The 19,652-nt window shown below is 44.2% G+C and overlaps 1 protein-coding gene across 8 annotated transcripts in view; it reads left to right on the top strand.

Annotated features, from left to right (window-relative positions):
* The window catches only part of SLC37A3 (solute carrier family 37 member 3), a 72,254-nt gene that overhangs the window by 35,850 nt on the left and 16,752 nt on the right, over window positions 1-19,652 (top strand). For 5 of the 8 annotated variants that reach the window (XM_045166467.1, XM_025291642.3, XM_025291644.3 and 2 more), the window contains 5 exons: window positions 995-1,096; window positions 1,704-1,751; window positions 2,669-2,820; window positions 8,024-8,089; window positions 10,057-11,409. In XM_045166467.1, the coding sequence (XP_045022402.1) occupies window positions 995-1,096; window positions 1,704-1,751; window positions 2,669-2,820; window positions 8,024-8,089; window positions 10,057-10,149 (461 nt within the window). In that variant the 3' untranslated portion in view covers window positions 10,150-11,409. Of the gene's footprint in view, window positions 1-994; window positions 1,097-1,703; window positions 1,752-2,668; window positions 2,821-8,023; window positions 8,090-10,056; window positions 11,410-19,652 lie in introns of those variants that run through there. The other 3 variants (XM_044946948.2, XR_006552972.2, XM_025291643.3) reach the window with 3 other exon arrangements.

The following is a 19,652-nucleotide window of genomic DNA, read 5'->3' as shown; positions in this document are numbered from 1 at the left end:
GCAGAACCTTGGTAGCCTGTCTTTACATTTAGATCTGTGGACAGACTAAACTGCCCTGAGCGCATGAAAACACAGTGTATCCCTAGGTGATATGCTGTTATTGTATCTGAACTTGTGTTTCCTCATTCTTAGACTCAGAGCCAAAGGTGAGGATGCTGCCTTTAGACTTGCACATACTTCTGTGTCTTGAACAGACTTCTGATGAGGGTGTACCAGATGTCCCAATGCCCCGAGATTCCAAACAGGACTGGATCTGAATGTGACTGTGCTGCTTCAAGGATCCACATCACCTTTTCTTCTTCTTTTCTAAACTGCTTATTTATTTATTTATTTGGCTGCGCTGGATCTTAGTTGCAGCACTCGAGATCTTCCGTCTTCATTGTGGTATTCTGGCTCTTCAGCTGCCACATGTAAACTCTTCAGTTGCGGCATGTGGGATCTGGTTCCCTGACCAGGGATTGAATTTGGGCCACCTGCATTGGGATTGCAGAGTCTTAGCCACTGGACCTCCAGGGAAGTCCTCCACATAAACTTATTTTAAACATCTTGACCTATTAGTTTTTGCTAAACCATAATTGCTGCATTTAATTTTAGTGAATATTTATGTTCACTACTACTCATAACCTGTGACGAACAGAGTCTCATTAATTATCTTTCAAATAAAAAGCGGGCGGGTGGGGGAAAAAAGCAAGAAAAGGCTTCACAGCTGATCGGGGAAGGGAAAACAGCAAGGAACAGTGAGGGTGGGTCTGATGATTTTTCCTGATTTTGGTGTCTGGACTGGTGGTGTCTGTCCCCATCTGCCATCGTGTGAGTTGACAGGTGATCTTTCTAAAAGGAAATTATGGAGGAGTTTTTTAGGAGAGTCAGCTCTCTTGTTGGATAGACCAGGGTTAGGATCCTGCCGGCGGGTGGAGGGTACGTGGTAAGCAAGAGTCAGGTAACTAAGCTAATTTCAAGATGTTGATTGGGTTGCACTTCTTTGTGCTGGAAGGTGGAACGCTGCAAGGCTTCATCTCCGACATGTTACAGAAGAGAGCGCCGGTGTTAGCTCTCAGTCTGCTTCTGGCCATCGGGTCCCTGGTTGGATACAGTCGTGAGTATTTCCTTGCAGTTAAACTGTTTGCCTCATCTCTTAGGACTAAGGCATTTACTTGCCTCGAGTCAGTGATCAGCCCTGGGGAGGTGGTTGAGACCAGCCACAAAGATCCCAGGGCATAAATGGGATCTTTGTATTGTCCTGTGAACAGCGGTAAAAGTATCATTACGTAGTTTTATTTGCATTGGGGAGGAAACTGGCATCTCTTGTGCTTTGTTGGTTTGTTTAAAAGCTTGCTTGGGAGTGTATATGCTTTGTCCAAGGGTAGGCTCCGGCAGTGCAGCATTAGAGCCAATAAAACAATAAAAGGGACAAGATTTCAAAAGAGGAAAGATGGTAATTAGTAGGTTTGGTATCTGTCCCTTAAGATGCTGCTGAGATAGGAGTTTTCCTGTAGCTTTTAGAAGTCACAGTAGCTTGAGCACCAGCCAGAGGCAGACATTACAAATAAAAGTCGGGAGAGGCGGTGATGGAGCTGTATCTGCTTGCTGTCTCTGGGAGATCTGTGAGGTCATGGGAATCCAGGCCTGTGTGTGCTGTTGGGTGGAGACGCATGTACTGCGCTCCTCACGTCATCACCCTGTGCCTGTGTCTTTCCTTGCAGGTTCTCCAAACGACAAGTCCATCAATGCGCTTCTGATGGCTGTCACAGGTACGGCACAGGCTCCATTTCACTGTCTTGTTCCTCTGTAAATAAAAAGGGAAAAAGGAAACTGATTGCTCCTTCAAGCTGAGTTATTCTAAAGCCTTAATTATAGAAAACTCAGGTGGTAAAAGGAAAGATGCCTCCCCCGGATCCTGCTTCTCTGCTCTCACGTGACCGCCTCAGTCCTGGTGTGGCAGAAGCAGTCCCTTAGAGATTTCCTCCCATTTTTGATTGCGGCCCACACCCTCTCATATCACTCCCGGAAGTGGTGTAGGAAGAATGCCATGTTGGAAACCAGTTCACCAACTTTCAAAAAGTCCAGTATAGCTGGTTTTTCCTCCTATGTTGGAATTGGTCAGTATTTCTTCCCTTGAACCCCAGATGAATCAGTTGAGTGCCATTAGGGACCCTGTTATAGAAAAACTCCTGTTCTTAAATTTGAGCTCATGGGATAGTTGAAGCTGCTGCTGCTCTGTGAGACTCTTGGCCCTGACTGCGCTCAGTCCTGTGGCAGCCTCACTGAGAACAGTGGCAGATGCAACCCCTTGCACCGTTTAAATCGCTTTTTCTCCTCTCTCTCTCTTTCTCACTGTTTGGTTGAATTTGGGTAGTTAGATACTCTGACTCATCTCTGCCATAATAGAATTTGATAAACTAGTGCAGACAGTTGTCAGTGAATGCACACTTCACCGGATTAGAAAGGTCTGTGTTCACTCTGTTTTCTAAAGGAAAGTGGATGCTAACTAAGATGTTACATCTGGGGGAGTTTCCATTTTTACAGGTAATTTTGCCCCCTTCTTTCTGTTTCTCTCCAACATACCAGTTAGAGTATTGGGATTAGAGTTTACGAAATTCTCAACAGATTCCTAGCGTGTTGTTATGAGTAGTGTCTTAATAAGAACCTGTTCTGTTTCTGACTTTAGGATTCTTTATTGGTGGACCTTCTAATATGATTAGCTCTGCTATTTCTGCGGACCTGGGTCGTCAGGAGCTGATCCAGGGGAGCAGTGAGGCTTTGGCAACCGTCACTGGGATCGTTGATGGAACCGGGAGCATTGGAGCTGCGGTGGGCCAGGTGAGAGGGCGGGGTGGGCTGGACAGGGAGTGTTGAGCGGTGGAAGGGCCTGGCCCCGCCTGCAGGGCCACGGTAGGTGGCGCTCTTGTGCTGTAGTGCACTGTACTAAAAGCCTTGGGTTCTTAGTGACCTAACATGGAAGGCCCCTTGACATTTATCAGTTCGTCCTCTCCACTTTTACCTTCAGATTCTTCCTGTCTAGAAAGAAGTGAACACTTGGTAAGACAGATCCTTCAGTCCCTGCTGCCTGCTGCCTCCTCTTCCAGCCTGAACTTGGCACTTCAGGGAGGCCAGGAGACACATGCTTCTCATTACCCCGCACTTGACACACAGGCCCCAGCTCTCCCACCCTCCAAACACAGATGTACACACATTCTTCCCACCGATCCCCACCAGAAATTGCCATGGACCCTGCAGCTGCCCTGAGATGCTTCCTCTGCTTCCCACAACTGTGTTTCAAAAGACGGTTCATAAATGTCTTACATCAGAATCAATCTGGGAACTCATTAAAGTACAGAACACTTAGCTGACTGTGGACTCGCTGAGTGAGGGCCTGGGGATCTGTATTTCAGCAAGCCATCCTGGCGAGTCCTGTGCACTCGATAAAGTTTGGATCTTCTGGGTTAAGAGTGGCCTACTGTAGGTAGTCAGAACTGTTGTCTCTCTTTCTTTGGCTGTGCTGCACAGTGTGCGGGATCTTAGTTCCCCAACTGGGCATCGAACCTGCACCCCCTACATTGGAAGCGTGGTGTCTTAACCACTGGACCATCAGGGAAGTCCTTGTCAGAACCATTCAAATTGATCTTTCTTGCTTTCATTCAGCTTCAGAAAGGCATTGTTTCTCTGGGACAGTCATGAGTATTTGTTGCTCCTGGGGTATACCACTCTCAGTCATTAAGTGCTAATTTTGTAAAATGTAGATTTGAGAATCAACTGCACGGATAAAATATCTGAAACTATGGCAGTGATGTGATGTTTAATGGGGAAAGAAAATATGTGCAAAACCTCAGAGAATGCCCAGTGGTCACAGAAACAGAAGCCAGAATTTGAGGGGTGGGGGTGTTACTCAGATCATAAATGAAGAGAGGTCAGGAGGCAGAGAATGGAAGGAAAAAGGCTTGTAGTTTTGACACTGAGGTCATTAGGTGGCCTTGAAGCTTGATGCTTTGCTTGCTGAATGGGGGTGGATCACTGGTATCTGATTGTGAGTGGTTAATACAAGAACAGGCGTTGCTGGAGATTGTTGTCGTTTAGTTAGTTGTGTCCGGCTTTTTGTGACCTCCATGGATTGTAGCCCACCAGGCTCCTCTGACAATAGAATTTCCCAGGCAAAAATACCAGAGCGGGTTGCCATTTCCTTCTCCAGGGGATCTTCCCAGCTCAGGGATTGAACCCACATCTCTTGCGCTGGCAGGTGGATTCTTTACCACTGAGCCGCCTGGGAAACCCACTGCAGGAGCTACACCGACTGCGCGCACACCTCTCGCTGGTCACGTAGTGCGTGTTTACTTGTTGCTGTCTGTCTCTCCCGCTGTGAGATGAGCATCACGGGCGCAGCGTTTGTGTTGTGTTTTGCTGTCGCCCCAGTCCTAGGGAGGGTGCCTGGCACACTTGAGAGGTTCAGGTACTTGTTGAATGGTTGTAGAAAGAATGATTTATAGGATCAGGGTGTTAGCTTATTTGATTATGAAACTAAAGGGGAAAAAGAACACTTAGCAAAGGTAAGAGAACTGTGTTTTCTTGCCATGCTCTGGAGTAGGAACTAAAAAATGCTATTGGCCACCTGTTCAGATGTCTTCGTATAAAGGGTATTGGGCAACCGTTTCTGAAATGACTGTATTTTAGGTTTTCCTTCTTAGCTAATGTTTTCTTCATTAATCAGATGGATGGATTGTAATTAGCATTTCAAGGAGTTTCTTTTTAGTTAGAATGCCTGCTAGTCTTAAGATCCCTAACTAGGAACTTGGGGTCAGCATTAGACTGACTTTCACGGTTTTAGAAGCAGAATCAGGAGTAAATCATTGTTCGCTTTACTCATTCCCCTGGTGTGTTGAGTTTTGAATGATTTCTTACTGTTTGAGGTATAAAACCCCAAACTTCATGACTTAATATTAAAAACTTGGGACTCTGCCTGGTGGTTAAGACTCCTCACTTCCACTGCAGGGGGCGCAGGTTCAGTACCTGGTCAGAGAACTAAGATCCCACATGCCGCACAGTGTGGCCAAAACGAAAACAAAAATTCTATAAACTTGGTCCCTAGCACTTGCCGAATTCCCATTGAATAGCTTTGTTCTCCCAGCCTTTCGCTGACTTCCCAGGAAAAACACTGCCTTCTCCCGCTGGTGTCCACAGCAGTTGGTGCGTGCCTGTGGTAGAGCAGTTGCCGCGGTGTTTCACACTGACTGGCTGACTGATCCCCCGTATCAGACTCTGCCTTCCCTGAGGATAGAACCGTGCTGCGTCCTTCCTCTTTGCATTCCCAATGCTTAATATGATTTTGACACACAACGGGGGTTCAGTAGGTTAAATTGCAGTGTTTTCGCAAGAGAGATGAGAACAAATGTCCACATAAACATTTTTACACACATGTGTTTCACAGCAAATGATTATTTATAATAGCTAAGAAGTAGAAACATCCTTACATCCATCAACCGATGAATGGATAAGTAAAATATGATATATTCATATCAGTTCACTTCAGTTCAGTCGCTCAGTCATGTCCGACTCTTTGTGACCCCATGAATCGCAGCACGCCAGGCCTCCCTGTCCATCACCAACTCCCGGAGTTCACCCAAACTCATGTGCATCAAGTCGGTGATGCCATCCAGCCATCTAATGGAGTATTATTTGGCAGTTCAAGAGGAATGAAGGTTTGATAGATGGTACAGTATGGATGAACTTCAACTCTATTATGCTAAGTAAAAGGAGCTAGTCACCAAAGACCACCTATTTATGTGATTTCATTCATATGAGATACCCGGAATAGGCAAATCTTATAGAGAAAGAAATTAGATTAGTGGTTGCTTTGAGTTGGGTGGGTCTGGAGAGTGATTCCTAATGGGTTTCTCTTGGGGTGACAAAGATGGTCTAAAATTAGATTATGGTGATGTACAACTCTGTATGTATACTAAAATCCATTGAGTGATATGAGCTTAGTATTATGTAAATTATATGCCAGTAAAGCTATTTAAAAGATAAAGTAGCATTCAGAGAGTTTGGAGGGCCACTGAGCTTCCTCTCATGGGTGATTACAGCTCTGCTTTTTTGTTTTCCATGAGGCCGTCCAGGCTAAATCACTCAGTTGTTCTTTAATTTCTCCCACTTAAAAATTTTACTAATAATGTAATCAAAGAACATGGGTTAAATGATCATGTCAGTGGTCAGCTGAGTTTTGAGAAGGGTACCAAGACCACTCATTGGGGAAAGAGTGGTTTCTTCACCAAAAGGTGCTGGGAAAGCTGGATGTACACATTGCAAAATAATGAATGTGGACCCTTACCTTACATTACGTACAAGAATTAACTCAAAATGGATCATATACTTAACTTTAAGAGTTAAAACTAATAAAACCCTTAGAAGAAAACATAGGGACAACTCCTTATGACAGATGTGTACCAATGGTCAATGAACCCCTGAAAAGATTCTTAGCATTCTTAGTTTCTTAGGGAAATGCAAAGGAAAAACATGAACTACCACTTCACACCTAATCAGGATGTCTGTAATTAAAGCCAAGTAGAACAAAGTAGCGGAGAAGGCAGTGGCACCCCACTCCAGTACTTTTGCCTGGAAAATCCCGTGGACGGAGGAACCTGGTGGGCTGCAGTCCATGGGGTTGCTAGAATGGGACACGACTGAGCGACTTCACTTTCACTTTTCACTTTCATGCATTGGAGAAGGAAATGGCAACCCACTCCAGTGTTCTTGCCTGGAGAATCCCAGGGATGGGGAAGCCTGGTGGGCTGCTGTCTCTGGGGTCACACAGAGTTGGACACGACTGAAGCGACTTAGCAGCAGCAGCAGCAGAACAAAGTAGTAAGTACTGGTGAGGAGGTGGAGAAATTCCATACAGTGCTGGTAGGAATGTAAAACCACACAGCTGTTGTAGAAAATGCTATGATGGTTCCTCAAAAAGGCAAACATTACCATATGACCCAGCAGTTCTGTTCCAGGTATGCTGTACTCCAAAGACTTGAAGATGATTTCAGTTATTTGCTTGCCATTGTTCATTGCAACATTATTCATAATAGCCACAAGGTGGAAACAACTAAAATATCCACAGATAGATGAATAGATAAACATGTGGTATATCTATGCAGTGGAATATATATTCAGCCATAAAAAGGAGTGGATGTGTGCTACAACATGAATGAACCTTAGCAATATTGTGTCAAGTGAAATCAGCTGCACACAAAAGGACAGATATTGGGTGATTCTGCTTAACACAAAATATCTAGAATGGGCAAATTCATAGGAATAGAAAGCAGATTAGAGTTTGTCAGGCGCTGAGGAGACAGGTCATGGAGAGTTCTTGCAGAGAGTTCATAGGTGCAGAGTTTCTGTTTAGGGTGATGAAAAAGTTTGAAAATAGGTCATGGTGATGGTTGTGCGAAGTCATGAATGTATTTGGTGCTGCTGAGTTGTATGTACAACGAAAGATTGCTAAAATGGCAAGTTGTATGTTATATGTATTTAATCATAGTTTTAAAAAAGAAAATGGGTTAAAAGCTACTGGATACTTTTTAGTAATTGAAAATAAAAGAATACGCTGTAGAGTGTCAAAGTCATGCAGTAATCCTGTGAGCAAATAGTGTAGTTGAAAAATGAGTGGTATACTTAAAAGATGAACTATTTTTAAAAGCATCAGTTATAGTACCTGTCACTGGAAGAAGCCATGATTAAACAGAAGTGACTTGAGGCTGTTCATCATTCTCTCTTAATAGCAAAGTGAAAAAAATATAGACCTCTTGGACTTAGGCCTTCCATTCCATTTTTTATTTGGATTCTGCCAGCTTACCAAATGAAGGCTGTCAGTAAAGCTTTACTAGGAGCACGTATATGCAGGAGCTCTGCAAACCGCAAAACATTATACACACCCTGACTCCCTTCTCATTTTCTAGAAGAGCCATGTTTCATCTACTTTTTAGCCACTTCATTTTATTAATTTATAATGGATTATATTGTGATTTCTTTTTTTCCCTTTTAGTATTTGGTGTCTTTGATCCAGGACAACCTGGGATGGATGTGGGTTTTCTACTTTTTCATTCTTATGGTAAGTATGTGCCCCCTCTTTTTTTTTTTTTTTTTATAAACTAGTAGTTTTTTTCCTTAAGATTTGCGTATTTATTATTTATCTTTGGCTGTGCTGGGTCTTCTCTGCTGCGTGGGCTCTCTTTAGTTGAGGTGGGCAGGAGCTCCTTGTTGTGGTGCATGGGCATCTCGTTGCAGTGGCTTCTTTTGTTGGAGAGCACAAGCTCAGTAGGTCTGGTGCCCAGCCTTTTTGCTCCGCATCATGTGGAATCCCACATCAGGGATCGAACTTGTGTCCCCTGTACTGGTAGGTGAATTCTTAACCACTAGTCCAACAGGGAAGCCTTTAGCTAGTAGTTTTCAAGTTAAATGAGTTCAAAACATTTACTTAAATCACTTTTTTGTTTGTTTGTTTGTTGTTTTAACACTCAAAGTAGTCTTTTTTTGTTGTTGAATAATTGGCTTAAAATAAATGGCATGTATTTGAGATATAAAATTCAGGAAGATTTAACATATGTCCATACACATCTGTGAAAAAATTATCCGGATCAGGGCAGGAAGTGTCCGTCACTCCCAAAAGTTTCCTCACAGCCCCTATGTCATGCCTGTGCCCCCACCTCTCTTCTCCATCCCACCTCTCTCCACCAGGCAACTGCTGGTCCACTTTTCTATTGCTGTAGACTACTTTGCATTTTCTTGAGTTTCATATACATGGAATTATACACTCCATATTTTTGTCAGCTTCTTCCAGTCAGCATAATTATTTTGCAGTTCATCCGTGTTGTCACATGTGTCAGTAGTTCACTTCTTACAGTTAGGTTAAATCACTTCTTAAACAGCAACATTGCTGACTGCTTTTAAAGATTCTTTTGTGAAAAGTAGCATCTTACTATTCTAAAAGACACATTCATTTTTCAAGGAAGGAAAGGGCTGTTAGGTTTGCCTTTGACCTGAGTCTAATGAGTATTGTCATTCATGATTCCAGAAAAAATGGTGCGAGACTTACATCCCCAACTGTTAATCAGGGTACTCTTCCAGGGTACTCTCTGTCACTAAGTATAATTTGGGAATTCTGAAGGAAATGTGTATGCCAAACCACGTAGGGTTAAAAAAGAAGCATTGCTATAATTAACACTGTGGCGTGCAAGTTCTAAAACGAACCTTGAGTCTCTTGAGAAAATATCTGTTGCACCTTAGATATTCTTGGCTGGAACTCTGTATTCACTGGGAAGCAGCCAATACAAAATAAGGCCTTGTGCTTTTAAAAAAAAGCTGTCTGTTGAAAAAGCATGTGACGTGTTCTCACCACGTTATTGAGACACAGTGCTCCAGACTGGTCCACTTGAGAGTCTGGTGACAACTTCGTGCACCAGAGGGTGTATTTAGTATCGTTTCCTTCAGTTGAGAGCATCCTGATTGGAGGCAGCCTCCATTGCCCAAGTCCAGACATTGTCCTCCAGCCTGTCCAAGGGGCCCTGGAGACAGCTCAGCACCTGCAGTCCCCTAGAGCGAGCGGCCTTAAGGCTTACGTTCTCTGCCGTCACAAAGGATGCTTCCGTCAGCTTCACTGTTTCTGGCTCCTAAAGGCTGGGCCCTGTAACTCTGTGTTCCTCTTCTGATATCTGCCCTAAGCAGAGGGAGATACTTCCTGATGTACCTGCTGGTCTAATACCAGAAATTGTCATGGAAAATGGAATCTGTTAGAAGAAACGCTGTTTGAAATCTGAGCTCCAGTATCAATTCTCTGCTCTACTTACAGCAAATTATTTCATTTGGTTCTTTTTTTGAGGAGACTGTAATGTTACATTAAGTATTTTTATTACAGTAACTGTAATTTTAAAAATCATTTTCTGTTTCATTAAAGATTAAGAATTATCTTTGTAGGAAGTCAAAAAGGATGTAGTCCAAATTCATTATTATGTTCAAACGATGAAGCACTAACAGAATTAAATTACTGCTGTACATTTAATGCTCTTTTTCTCTTCACAGACAAGTTGCACAGTTCTGTTTATTTCACCATTAATAGTGAGGGAAACATGCTCTCTTATGCAAAGACGACAAACTCGCGTATTGAATGAGTGACTGGTGCCCACAAAAGAACATCAGGACTCTTATTCTCTTAATTTACCCTATTTTGGGTTTGTCTTAAGAACTCCAATATAACCTCAGATTGTCAGGCCTCTTTCAGCAGTGTCAGCCCCCGGAGATGCTGACCAGAGTGAAGGCTGGGTTGTTTTTTCTACACTACAGGAATTAATGATTTTTATTTATCGCTGTTGTTCCATGAATGTACCGAATGGCCTGTGACTCTGCCAGCAACTCTGTTGGCCTGTGGAGGTTCATCCCTTTAACCGTAAATGCTTTATTGAACTTGGACCCTTGTCCTCCAGCCTGGAAAGCTGAGTGACCACGCGGCAGTCGTGCCCGGTTTGTAGCAACGACATGCTCCACGAATAGAAAGGATCGTTGCATTTTGCTTCGGTCATGAGTTTACAGAGAGCAGCTCATCTCTGAAGCATCACATCCTGGTACAGCGCTCCAGCGGGGTCCAGCATAAGCCTGTCTTCGACAGAGAATCCCTTAGTTAAACTACGTGCTGAGTGGCTCAGTTACTTTGTGTCTGCTCTGAAGTCGATCAGCTCCGGAAGCAGAAATATCTTCCAGTGATTGTCAGCTGTTCTCCTCCATCTTCATTCAGAATTTCCTTCAACTCCTGGAAGTCTTTTGGCTTCCTGTCAAGGACCATGAGGTACCTCAGTTGTGAACATTCCAGGATGTAATTTATAACCGAAGTACTCAACCCCAGGCTTGTTCTCTGGGAACTTTTTAGGATCCACTAGGAAGCCAGTCGGCTTAGCCCTATTTTCAGAGGCTCGGTCTCTGTCATAACCAGGTTCCTTGCGTTACCTCAGCAGAAGACTAGAATTAGAGAAAAAGGAAAGACCATTTGGCCTTCTATGCATTAAGTACGTGACATTGAATCACAGTGGATTACTAGGGCCTGAGAGGTATCTAGGTATCTATTCTTTAGATGTTTGTAGAATATACATCTTCAAGGCTGTGAATTCTATACTAATTATCAATATTTTAAGGTCATCCTGTATATATATTTTAAATTATGAAAGTGAGCAGGCGAAAAATGTGCAATTTTGAGGGCTGCCTAATTTACATGGAGTTAGGGGAAAATTTTCAACCTCTTGCTTTGTACTCTCAAATGTGTGTTTATGAACTTGTTAATGTTATTTAATCAAGCAGACTTCCAATCAGTTAACTGCTCATTACTGACAGAAAGGGAAACTTTTGAAACACAGAAAGGGAAAATAAACTGACTTTTATAATAAATATCTGTCTGTCTGGTTATTTTCTTTATACTCTGAGCTCCGCGTTGTGACTCACCCCTGGAGAGTCCCTGCTCCTGAGTGTCCCCTGCTGACCAGCCACTGACCCCGCCGGGCTGCCGGATTGCACAGGCCTGTGTCTGCTGCCTTCTGAGAAAGCCTCCCCTCCTCCTTTGTGCAGGACTGTGCTGAGTTTGGATGAGTGGCCTAGTTGTAGTTTAAGAATCGTCTGTGGATGAAGCCCGTTTTGGTTATTTAGCCTCTTGGTGACCTTTGGCTGAGAGAATTTCCTCTCCCCTGCCATGTAATCAGTGTGGTCACACCTTCGTATCCTGACACCAACCATTGTTTTCTTGCCCCAGTTTAAACTTAGCTGGACGAGTATTCCTCTGACCTCTCTCTAGCCCCCAAGCTGTACCTGCAATGAAATTATAAATAAAATAACGCCTTGGCATTGAATGAATTATATCTTGCACTACGGGTGGATTGCCTGTTGTTCTGGTACTGGCAGTCTACGTGCGGATTAGCTTTAAAGAACTCGTAAGAATCGACCTCACGTTCTTACAGTTTTCCCTTGAAGAAAAGGCCGTCATGAAGGCTAGTTTGGAAAGGCATTCTCTGAGGCCTCAATCTCTGATAGAGTGCTCTGGCCTGCCTTTTCTGGTCATGTGGTGTTTTCTTTTTTCTGTGCATACTAAGTCGCTTCAGTTGTGTCCAACTTTTTTGTGACCCCATGGACTGTAGCCCACCAGGCGGCTCTATCCATGAGATTCTCCAAGCAATAATACTGGAGTGGGTTGCCATTTCCTCCTCCCGGAGATCTTCCCGACCCAAGGATCGAACACACGTCTCTTACATCACCTGCATTGGCAGGCAGGTTTTTTTGCCACTAGCGCCATCTGGGAAGCCCTTTCGCCTTCCTTGTCGTTTCAAAGGGAGAAGGCCCCTCTCCAATCCGGCTTATTCTAATCTTTGCTGCTTCCTGGAGAATGGTCCCCATAGTCAACACTCACACACAAGTGTCTTGAGGGCCCGCCCCTTTGTGTGTTGTGATGTTCAGCGAGACAGAGGGTACAAGATGTTCTTGTCCACTCCTTCCTTCTCTTTTCAACCTTCCACGTCCTTCCATCTCCCGCATAGGTAGCTGACACAGCCCTTTTTTATCCTGACTAGTTCTTCTGACTTATGTCCTATTTTCCTTTTCAAGACCAAGTCCTTTGAGTTAACAGATGGTATCTGCTGCCTTCCTGGCTGTTGTACTTCCTCCTCAGCTAGGGAACTAACTGTATTTCCATTCATCCAAGACAGTCCTGGTTTATGTCTGATGCTCTGACATAATTATCATGTCATAATTACGGCACTTCTCTCTGCTCTCCCAGGTATTCTAATTTGGATATCTTACCCTTAACCTCTGACCTTTTTTTCTGTATCACTACAGAAACAGTGCAACGGAATGTCATAGAACTTAGTGATCTTTTTTTTCTCATTCCTTTCTTAATCCTCCTCTTAAACTTGATGCTGGTAACCCCTTCATCTTCTCCAGGACTTTTTTTCCTTTGGCTTTTATGGCATTTCAGTGTATTGAATCTCCTTACCTCCTGTTTTTTTTTTACTGGGTTCTCTTCTCTGCTCATCCTCTGCTAGTTTCTATAAGAGGGGTCACCAGCTTTCCCAGAGAGCTGTTCTTAGAACCTAACAATAGCTCTGTTAAGTCCTAAAGAGAGGTATTGTACCTGTTTACATAATACTATCTGGTGTTTAGTTAAGAGCAAGTCTCAAGGGAAGTGAGCTCAACTTATGTAGCCTCAGGCCCCATCCTGTCCCCACCCAGACCACACTGCCAATTGCCTTCATGAATGGTTTTCAAATTTTGCTAAGTCAAAAGCCATTTTGAGAATCCAAAACCCATGTACCCTCTCCCCAGATCAAAATGCACTTATAAACAAACATTCAAGATTTGTTACAAGGTGGCTTCCCTGGTGGCTCAGTGGTAAACCATCTGCCTGCCAGTGCAGGAGACTCAAGTTCGATCCCTGATCCAGGAAGATCCCACGTGCTGTGGAGTGACTAAGCCCATGCACCACAACTATTGAGCCTGTGCTCTAGAGCTGCGACTACAGAAGCCCATGAGCCCTGGAGCCTGTGCTTTACAACTGGAGAAAAGCCCTCGCAGTGACAAAGACCCAGCACAGCCAAAAATAATAAAATTATTAAAGAGGAAAAAATAAAGATTTATTACAGGGTGTTCGTGGACCAAAACTTGAAGCCAATCCTTGGGCCACAAAGTTAGAAACCTTGGTTGAGAGAATCAGGTGTACCTGTTTGCCTGAGGTCTCCCACAGCCCAGCTTCTATTTCTTTATTGAATCTCCCACTGTCCCTCTACATGAACTTGCTACAGAATCAGACTGGTCGTCTTAACTGTTCTTTAGTTGCTAAGTTGTGTCTGGCTCTTTTGCGACCCCATGGACTGGAGCCTGCCAGGATCCTCTGTTGATTGGATTTCCCAAGCAAGAATACTGGAGTGGGTTGCCATTTCCTTCTCCAGAGGATCTGCCCAACCCAGAGATGGAAACCTGTGTCTCCTGGATTGGCAGGCAGATTCTTTACTGCTCAGCTAACCAGGGAAGCCCAGTCATCTATTACTTGGCTACAAATGGCAGTATTTATCTTTTTTTTTTATTTTGGTAAGGAAGTACCAGTTTTTTGGTTTGGTTTTTAGATGAACAAAAGCTTAACTGTGATAGACTACGTGTAACATAAAATGTATACTCTTAACCATTTTGAGTGTACAGTTCAGTAGTTAAGTACCGATACACTCACACTGTAGTGCTTAACGTCTTGTGTTGATTCACACTTTCTGTCCTTATTACCTCTTTTTAACTCTCTGCTTTCTGAGTCTTACTTTTCCTTCAAGTCTTGGCCAAGCATCTTGTGGTCCAAGAACAGCTCCCCAGCCAGCCTTACTAGCATCCACCGTCTCGCCTTTTTTTGGTAGTGAGCGTAAGATTACTGATTTGGTGCTTAGCTGCTTACCTATTTTTATATCTGACTCTCCAAGGAGCTTATTGGTCATTTTCTCCAATGCCTAGTTCCTCGCATGGTTGGTGCTGAGTAAATGTTGATCATGTTGGAAAAAGTGGAAGGAAAATGAGAGTGGAAAGGGCATCTAGTGGGTGTGTCCTCCTGACCCCGAACCTTGCCCTTCCTCTTGCTTTGACTAGGACACCGCTTCCTGCAGTGAATGGCCAGGTTACTTAAATTGAAGTATAGTTGATTTACAGTGTTGTACTCGTTTCAGATGTGCAGCAAAATGATTCAGTCTATATACATATATTTGTGTGTGTGTATCCTTTTTCAGATTTTTTTCCTTTATAGGTTGTTAAAAAATATTGAGTAGACTTCCCTGTGCTATCCAGAGTATCTGTTTTATATATAGTTCTGTGTATGTGTTAATCTCCATGGAGCTTTTCCTGTTTACCCCTTCTAATGCTCTTTCCTTCCTTTGAACTTCTTGAGCCATTACAGGTAGACTATGAAGTCTGCCCGGGCTGAGTGGTTTTACTGCCTTATTTTATTCTCTGGTTGTTTCTGGTTAAGTTGTCATTTCCTCAATTACATTGTGAACATGAAGGAATCAAGTCCATGTCCAAGGTTGCAGCAGCTATTTAATCAAGACAGCTGGTGTACCTTCCCATGTGGCCTCTGTACAGGTTCAGGCTCATCTTCCTTGTGTGGGTGTGTGTGTGTGTGTGGTGTGTGTGTGTGTGTGTGTGTGTGCCTGTGCGTGTGTGCGTGTGCATGTGCTTAGTCACTCCAGTCGTGTCTGCCTCTGTGACCCTGTGGACTGTAGCCTGCCAGACTCCTTTGTCCCTGGGATTCTCCAGGCAAGAATACTGGAGTGGGTAGCTGTTCCCTTCTCCAGGGGATCTTCCCAACACAGGGAATGAAACTTGGTCTCCTGCATTACAGGCAGATTCTTTACTGTCTGAGCCACCAGGGAAGCCCCATCTTCCTTTTCCTTTTCTATAAATGCCCCGATCATTTCCCGTGAGTTTGTTTCCACATATATCCAGAATAAATCAGATTCTGTATGAAATTTATATGTGTGAACACAGATAATACAAATTAATTAAATTGTTGTATATGTGTTATAGATAATTCTAGGTGACTATATATGTATATATATATAAAACTATGTGTTACTTTTAACTGCACACACACATAACTATATACAAATGTATGTGTACATCAAGACTAATATTTGAAAGGGCATTCTGTACTTAAGCCCCAGGGGCGTGGTCTTCCCACCATCACCAGAACAATGCTTCATGTGTGTGCACCTCCTTTATTTGTTTATTTTAAGCTTCTCATCTCCCTGGCCTCATCTTCTTCCTCCCTCCCTCCTTGCCTTCCTTCCTTCACACGACTTTTACAGGTGCCCTCCTATCCATCGCTGTGTCTTACCCCCTGTGACGTAGGAGGGCCCGTGATGGATCTGGTCCTTAGGTTGGAGAGCTAAGGCTCTGAGAAGCTCATGGGTTTGCCTGGGGACACACATCTAGTATCCGACAGCAGGAGTGACTCAGAACCCAGGTCTTCTGACATCAGTGTTGGTTTCTGTGACGCCACGCATCTTATTGTTTGACTTGAATCTTGTCCTAGGCTTCCTTCCAAGGTATATGCTGAGTAAAAGCTCTCGTCCTCTGAGCATCAGTCCTGCAGGTGAGAGGCTGGCCAGATGCTGCGAAGCTTTGTCTTAAAACTGCCTTCCGCCTCGCTCCTGCTGCTGGGCTGAGTGCCGCTCGGCGCTCCAGGTTTGCCTTTTTAAAGAGCATCTCTTCCCTCTTTCCTGGTCCTTCCGCCTGAGGCTCGGGTCGGTCTCCTACCCGACAGACTCTGGTCTTCCCTCCTTTCGGCCCTGGAGTCGGTGGAGGTGATGCTGTCACGAGCCCACCTGCGCCAGCTCTACCCCTTCCTCTTGACCACCGTCACTACTCGTACCCTTCCTGTTCTTTATTCGTGGCCAAGTTGCATAGTTTGTGGGATCTTAGTTCCCCAACCAGGGATTAAACTGGGTCCTGGCAGTGAAAACTCTTGAGTCCTAACCATTGGCCCACCTTACTCGTCTTTCTTTTTTTAGGATTATCTATTTGTGGCTGTGCTGGGTCTTCGTTACTGTGTGGGATTTTCTCTGGGCGCAGCAGCGGGGTCTACTCTTTAGCTGTGGTGCATGGGCTTCTCGTTGCGGTGGCTTCTCTTGTTGCAGAGCACGGGCTCTGGAGCACAGGCTCAATAGTTGTGGTGCATGGGCTTAGTTGCTCTGCACCACGTGGGATCTTCCCGGACCAGGGATCTAGCCTGCGTCTCCTGCACTGGCAGGCGGATTCTTTACCACTGACCCACCAGGGAAGCATCCCCCCCCACCCCGCCCCCGCCCCACCCTTCTTTCTAATGAATGTTTAACTCAGTTTGAATTACGGTCTTGCATCTAAAGTGGCATGAGTCAGCTTTTTCTCATCTGCCACTGCCCTCCGATTAAAGAAATAGCTTATTTTTCCTTTTTGTCCTTTCAGAAATTAGATAACAAGTAACAAAATCATTTGCAACCATTTTAAATCCCCTTGAATCCCAAGGAAGTTGTCATAACTTCATCATCAGTGAAATACTCGTAAAAATGCCATCCCTTTGGATGAAAATGTTCTTGTGGATTGTAATAGGGTAACTGGATTTAGGTAAAGCCTTTCATCTGAGCACTTCTAAGGCCTTCAGCTTGTTTAATAGTTATCACCACACCCTGAAGAGTGACATCAGGATACGATTGTATGTGTGTATGTGCACATTTGCTTATTTACTTAGCATTTTGTTTGTTTTCCGAGGCTCACCATAGAGAGTTTCAGGAACCTAACTATTGCTGTGGATTTCATTAAAAAAAATAATACCTAAGGAGTAGCATACATAACTTGCCTTTGTTGCATGGGATGGAGATGTTAATGAGGTTACAAAAGGCAGAGAGACTGCTCTGAAGCCATGAGGGTGGGGCTGGGGGAGGAAGGAGCAGTGACTGAAGTAGAGGCTGCAGGCAGACTCGTCCCCAAACGCCCTCAGGTGTGAGAGAGGTTTCGTCCTCGTTTGCATTACTAGGTCGGTTCTCCTAAAGTTGATGATTCTGTGAACAAGGTCTTGGAGAGAAGATAATTTATTAGAACTTTGAAAATTCAAAACAAGCCTGTGCCTTGTCTGAGGGAAAGCCCCTTAATTAAGACCAAAGCTCCTGCTCTTGGTCTCTGCAGTCACTTTGAGGCTGTTGAAACAGTGTCTGGATAAAGGGGTGGGTTACTTAAGAGAAGAGCCTTTTAGAGAAAAGCCTAGCAAGATTTTTTTTTTTTTAGCCATCTTAGTTCCCTGACCAGGGATCAAACCCATCCGCTTGCAGTGGAAGCGCAGAGTCTTAACCACTGGACCACCAGGAAAGTCCCAAAAAACATTAGCAAGAGTGGCCCCCAGAGATGACCAGCGCTGGCCCCCTTCCCACATATGTCTGCTGTTTGGCTTTGGCACAGCACCTCACTTCATGCTGCAGGATCTAACTAATAAGGCGATTAATGAAAATCAGCATTTATATTTTCCTCTTTCTACTCCCCAACCCCCCAAAGAAACTGTTCTTTGCTCGGGGGCTCCTTTCCTCGTCTCAGTTGCTCACACCTCTGGCCTCAGCAGGGGGGACAAAGTTCCAAAGACCCTGCCCACTGCACTTGTCAGAGTGGCACGGGTGCTTCATTTCATTATTACTTTACATCCGTTGGCTTTGAAACCCTCCTGGCTAGTCATTCCCTCAGAAGTTCTCAGTCCACCCACCCGCCCCCATCCCCGCCCCACCGGCCTCTTATCACCACTGGCGACACAGCCTGCCTGTTCCATTGAAAGATCAGGACTGTTTAGGGGTTCTCTGCTTGGGCAAGTCTCTCTTCTGCACAGGAACTGAGGCCTTGACATCACTCTAAATTCCACTCCTTTTGATTACCTGCTCTCCATCTTCCCCCACCCCCTAGTTTGTCAGTTCTCATGGCCTCTCCGGTGAGATTCTCACCCTTGCTTTCCACATCAGTTCCCTGAGTGGATGCTCTACCCATGTGCCCCCCAGCCAGGCCCTCCCACGTGAGGCCATTGGTTGTGGGAGTGCTCTCGTTAGAAAATGAGTTCTACTGAGCGAAAATCTTAACAGTTTCTTCCAGTGGTCCTAATTCTCCCTTCCAAAGCAACCATGAAATTCAAGCCATGAAGTTAAAAGACACTTCCTCTTTGGAAGAAAAGCTATGACCAACCTGGACATATTAAAAAGCAGAGACATTACTTTGCTGACAAGGGTCCGTCTAGTCAAAACTATGGTTTTTCCAGTAGTCCTATATGGATGTGAGAGTTGGACTATAAAGAAAGCTGAACGCTGAAGAATTGATGCTTTTAAACTGTGGTGTTGGAGAAGACTCTTGAGAGTTCCTTGGACTGCAAGGAGATCCAACCAATTAATCCTAAAGGAAATCAGTCCTAAATATTCACTGGAAGGACTGATGCTGAAGCTGAAACTCCAGTACTTTGGCCACCTGATGTGAAGAGCTGACTCATTGGAAAAGACCCTGATGCTGGGAAAGATAGAGGGCAGGAGGAGAAGGGGACGACAGAGGATGAGATGGTTGGATGACATCACCAATTCGCTGGACATGAGTTTGAGTAAGCTCTGGGAGTTGGTGATGGACAGGGAAGCCTGGTGTGCTACAGTCCATGGGGTCGCAAGAGTCGGACACGACTGAGTGACTGAACTGAAAGCAAGACAGGTCTATATTTTCCCTTGATATATTGAAGACAACTTCCACCTTTCCCTTTCAGCCTTTTAAGCTTCTAATCTTAAATCTTTTTTGAAGCTATTCTCCCTGCCGTTGCTTCCTGATCAAAGCTGACCATCTTCATTCTCTACTTTTGATGTTGTAACTACCTTCTTATTCTTTGAATTCGGTTTCTCTCCATTTTGATTTCCCCCTTTTCTTCCTAATCCTCAATCCTAAGAGAACTCTCCAGACAAAATTGTTTCATCTTCTGTGTTCCAGACACTTGTTCATACTCTATTTTTAGTTTTGTCATCACCTGTCTGCAAAACTCCAGCAAGTCAGGTCTACCTTCTCATCATTTTGAAAAATCCTCTCCTACAGTGCAAGGTACATGGGAGGTAGAACTTAAATGTTTAATTTTCTCT

Source organism: Bubalus bubalis, chromosome 8 (genome assembly GCF_019923935.1).
Source record: "Bubalus bubalis isolate 160015118507 breed Murrah chromosome 8, NDDB_SH_1, whole genome shotgun sequence".
In the NCBI taxonomy this organism is placed as follows: Eukaryota; Metazoa; Chordata; class Mammalia; order Artiodactyla; family Bovidae; genus Bubalus; species Bubalus bubalis.
Note: the sequence above shows the minus strand (reverse complement) of the source record. Positions and strands in the feature narration are given on the sequence as shown.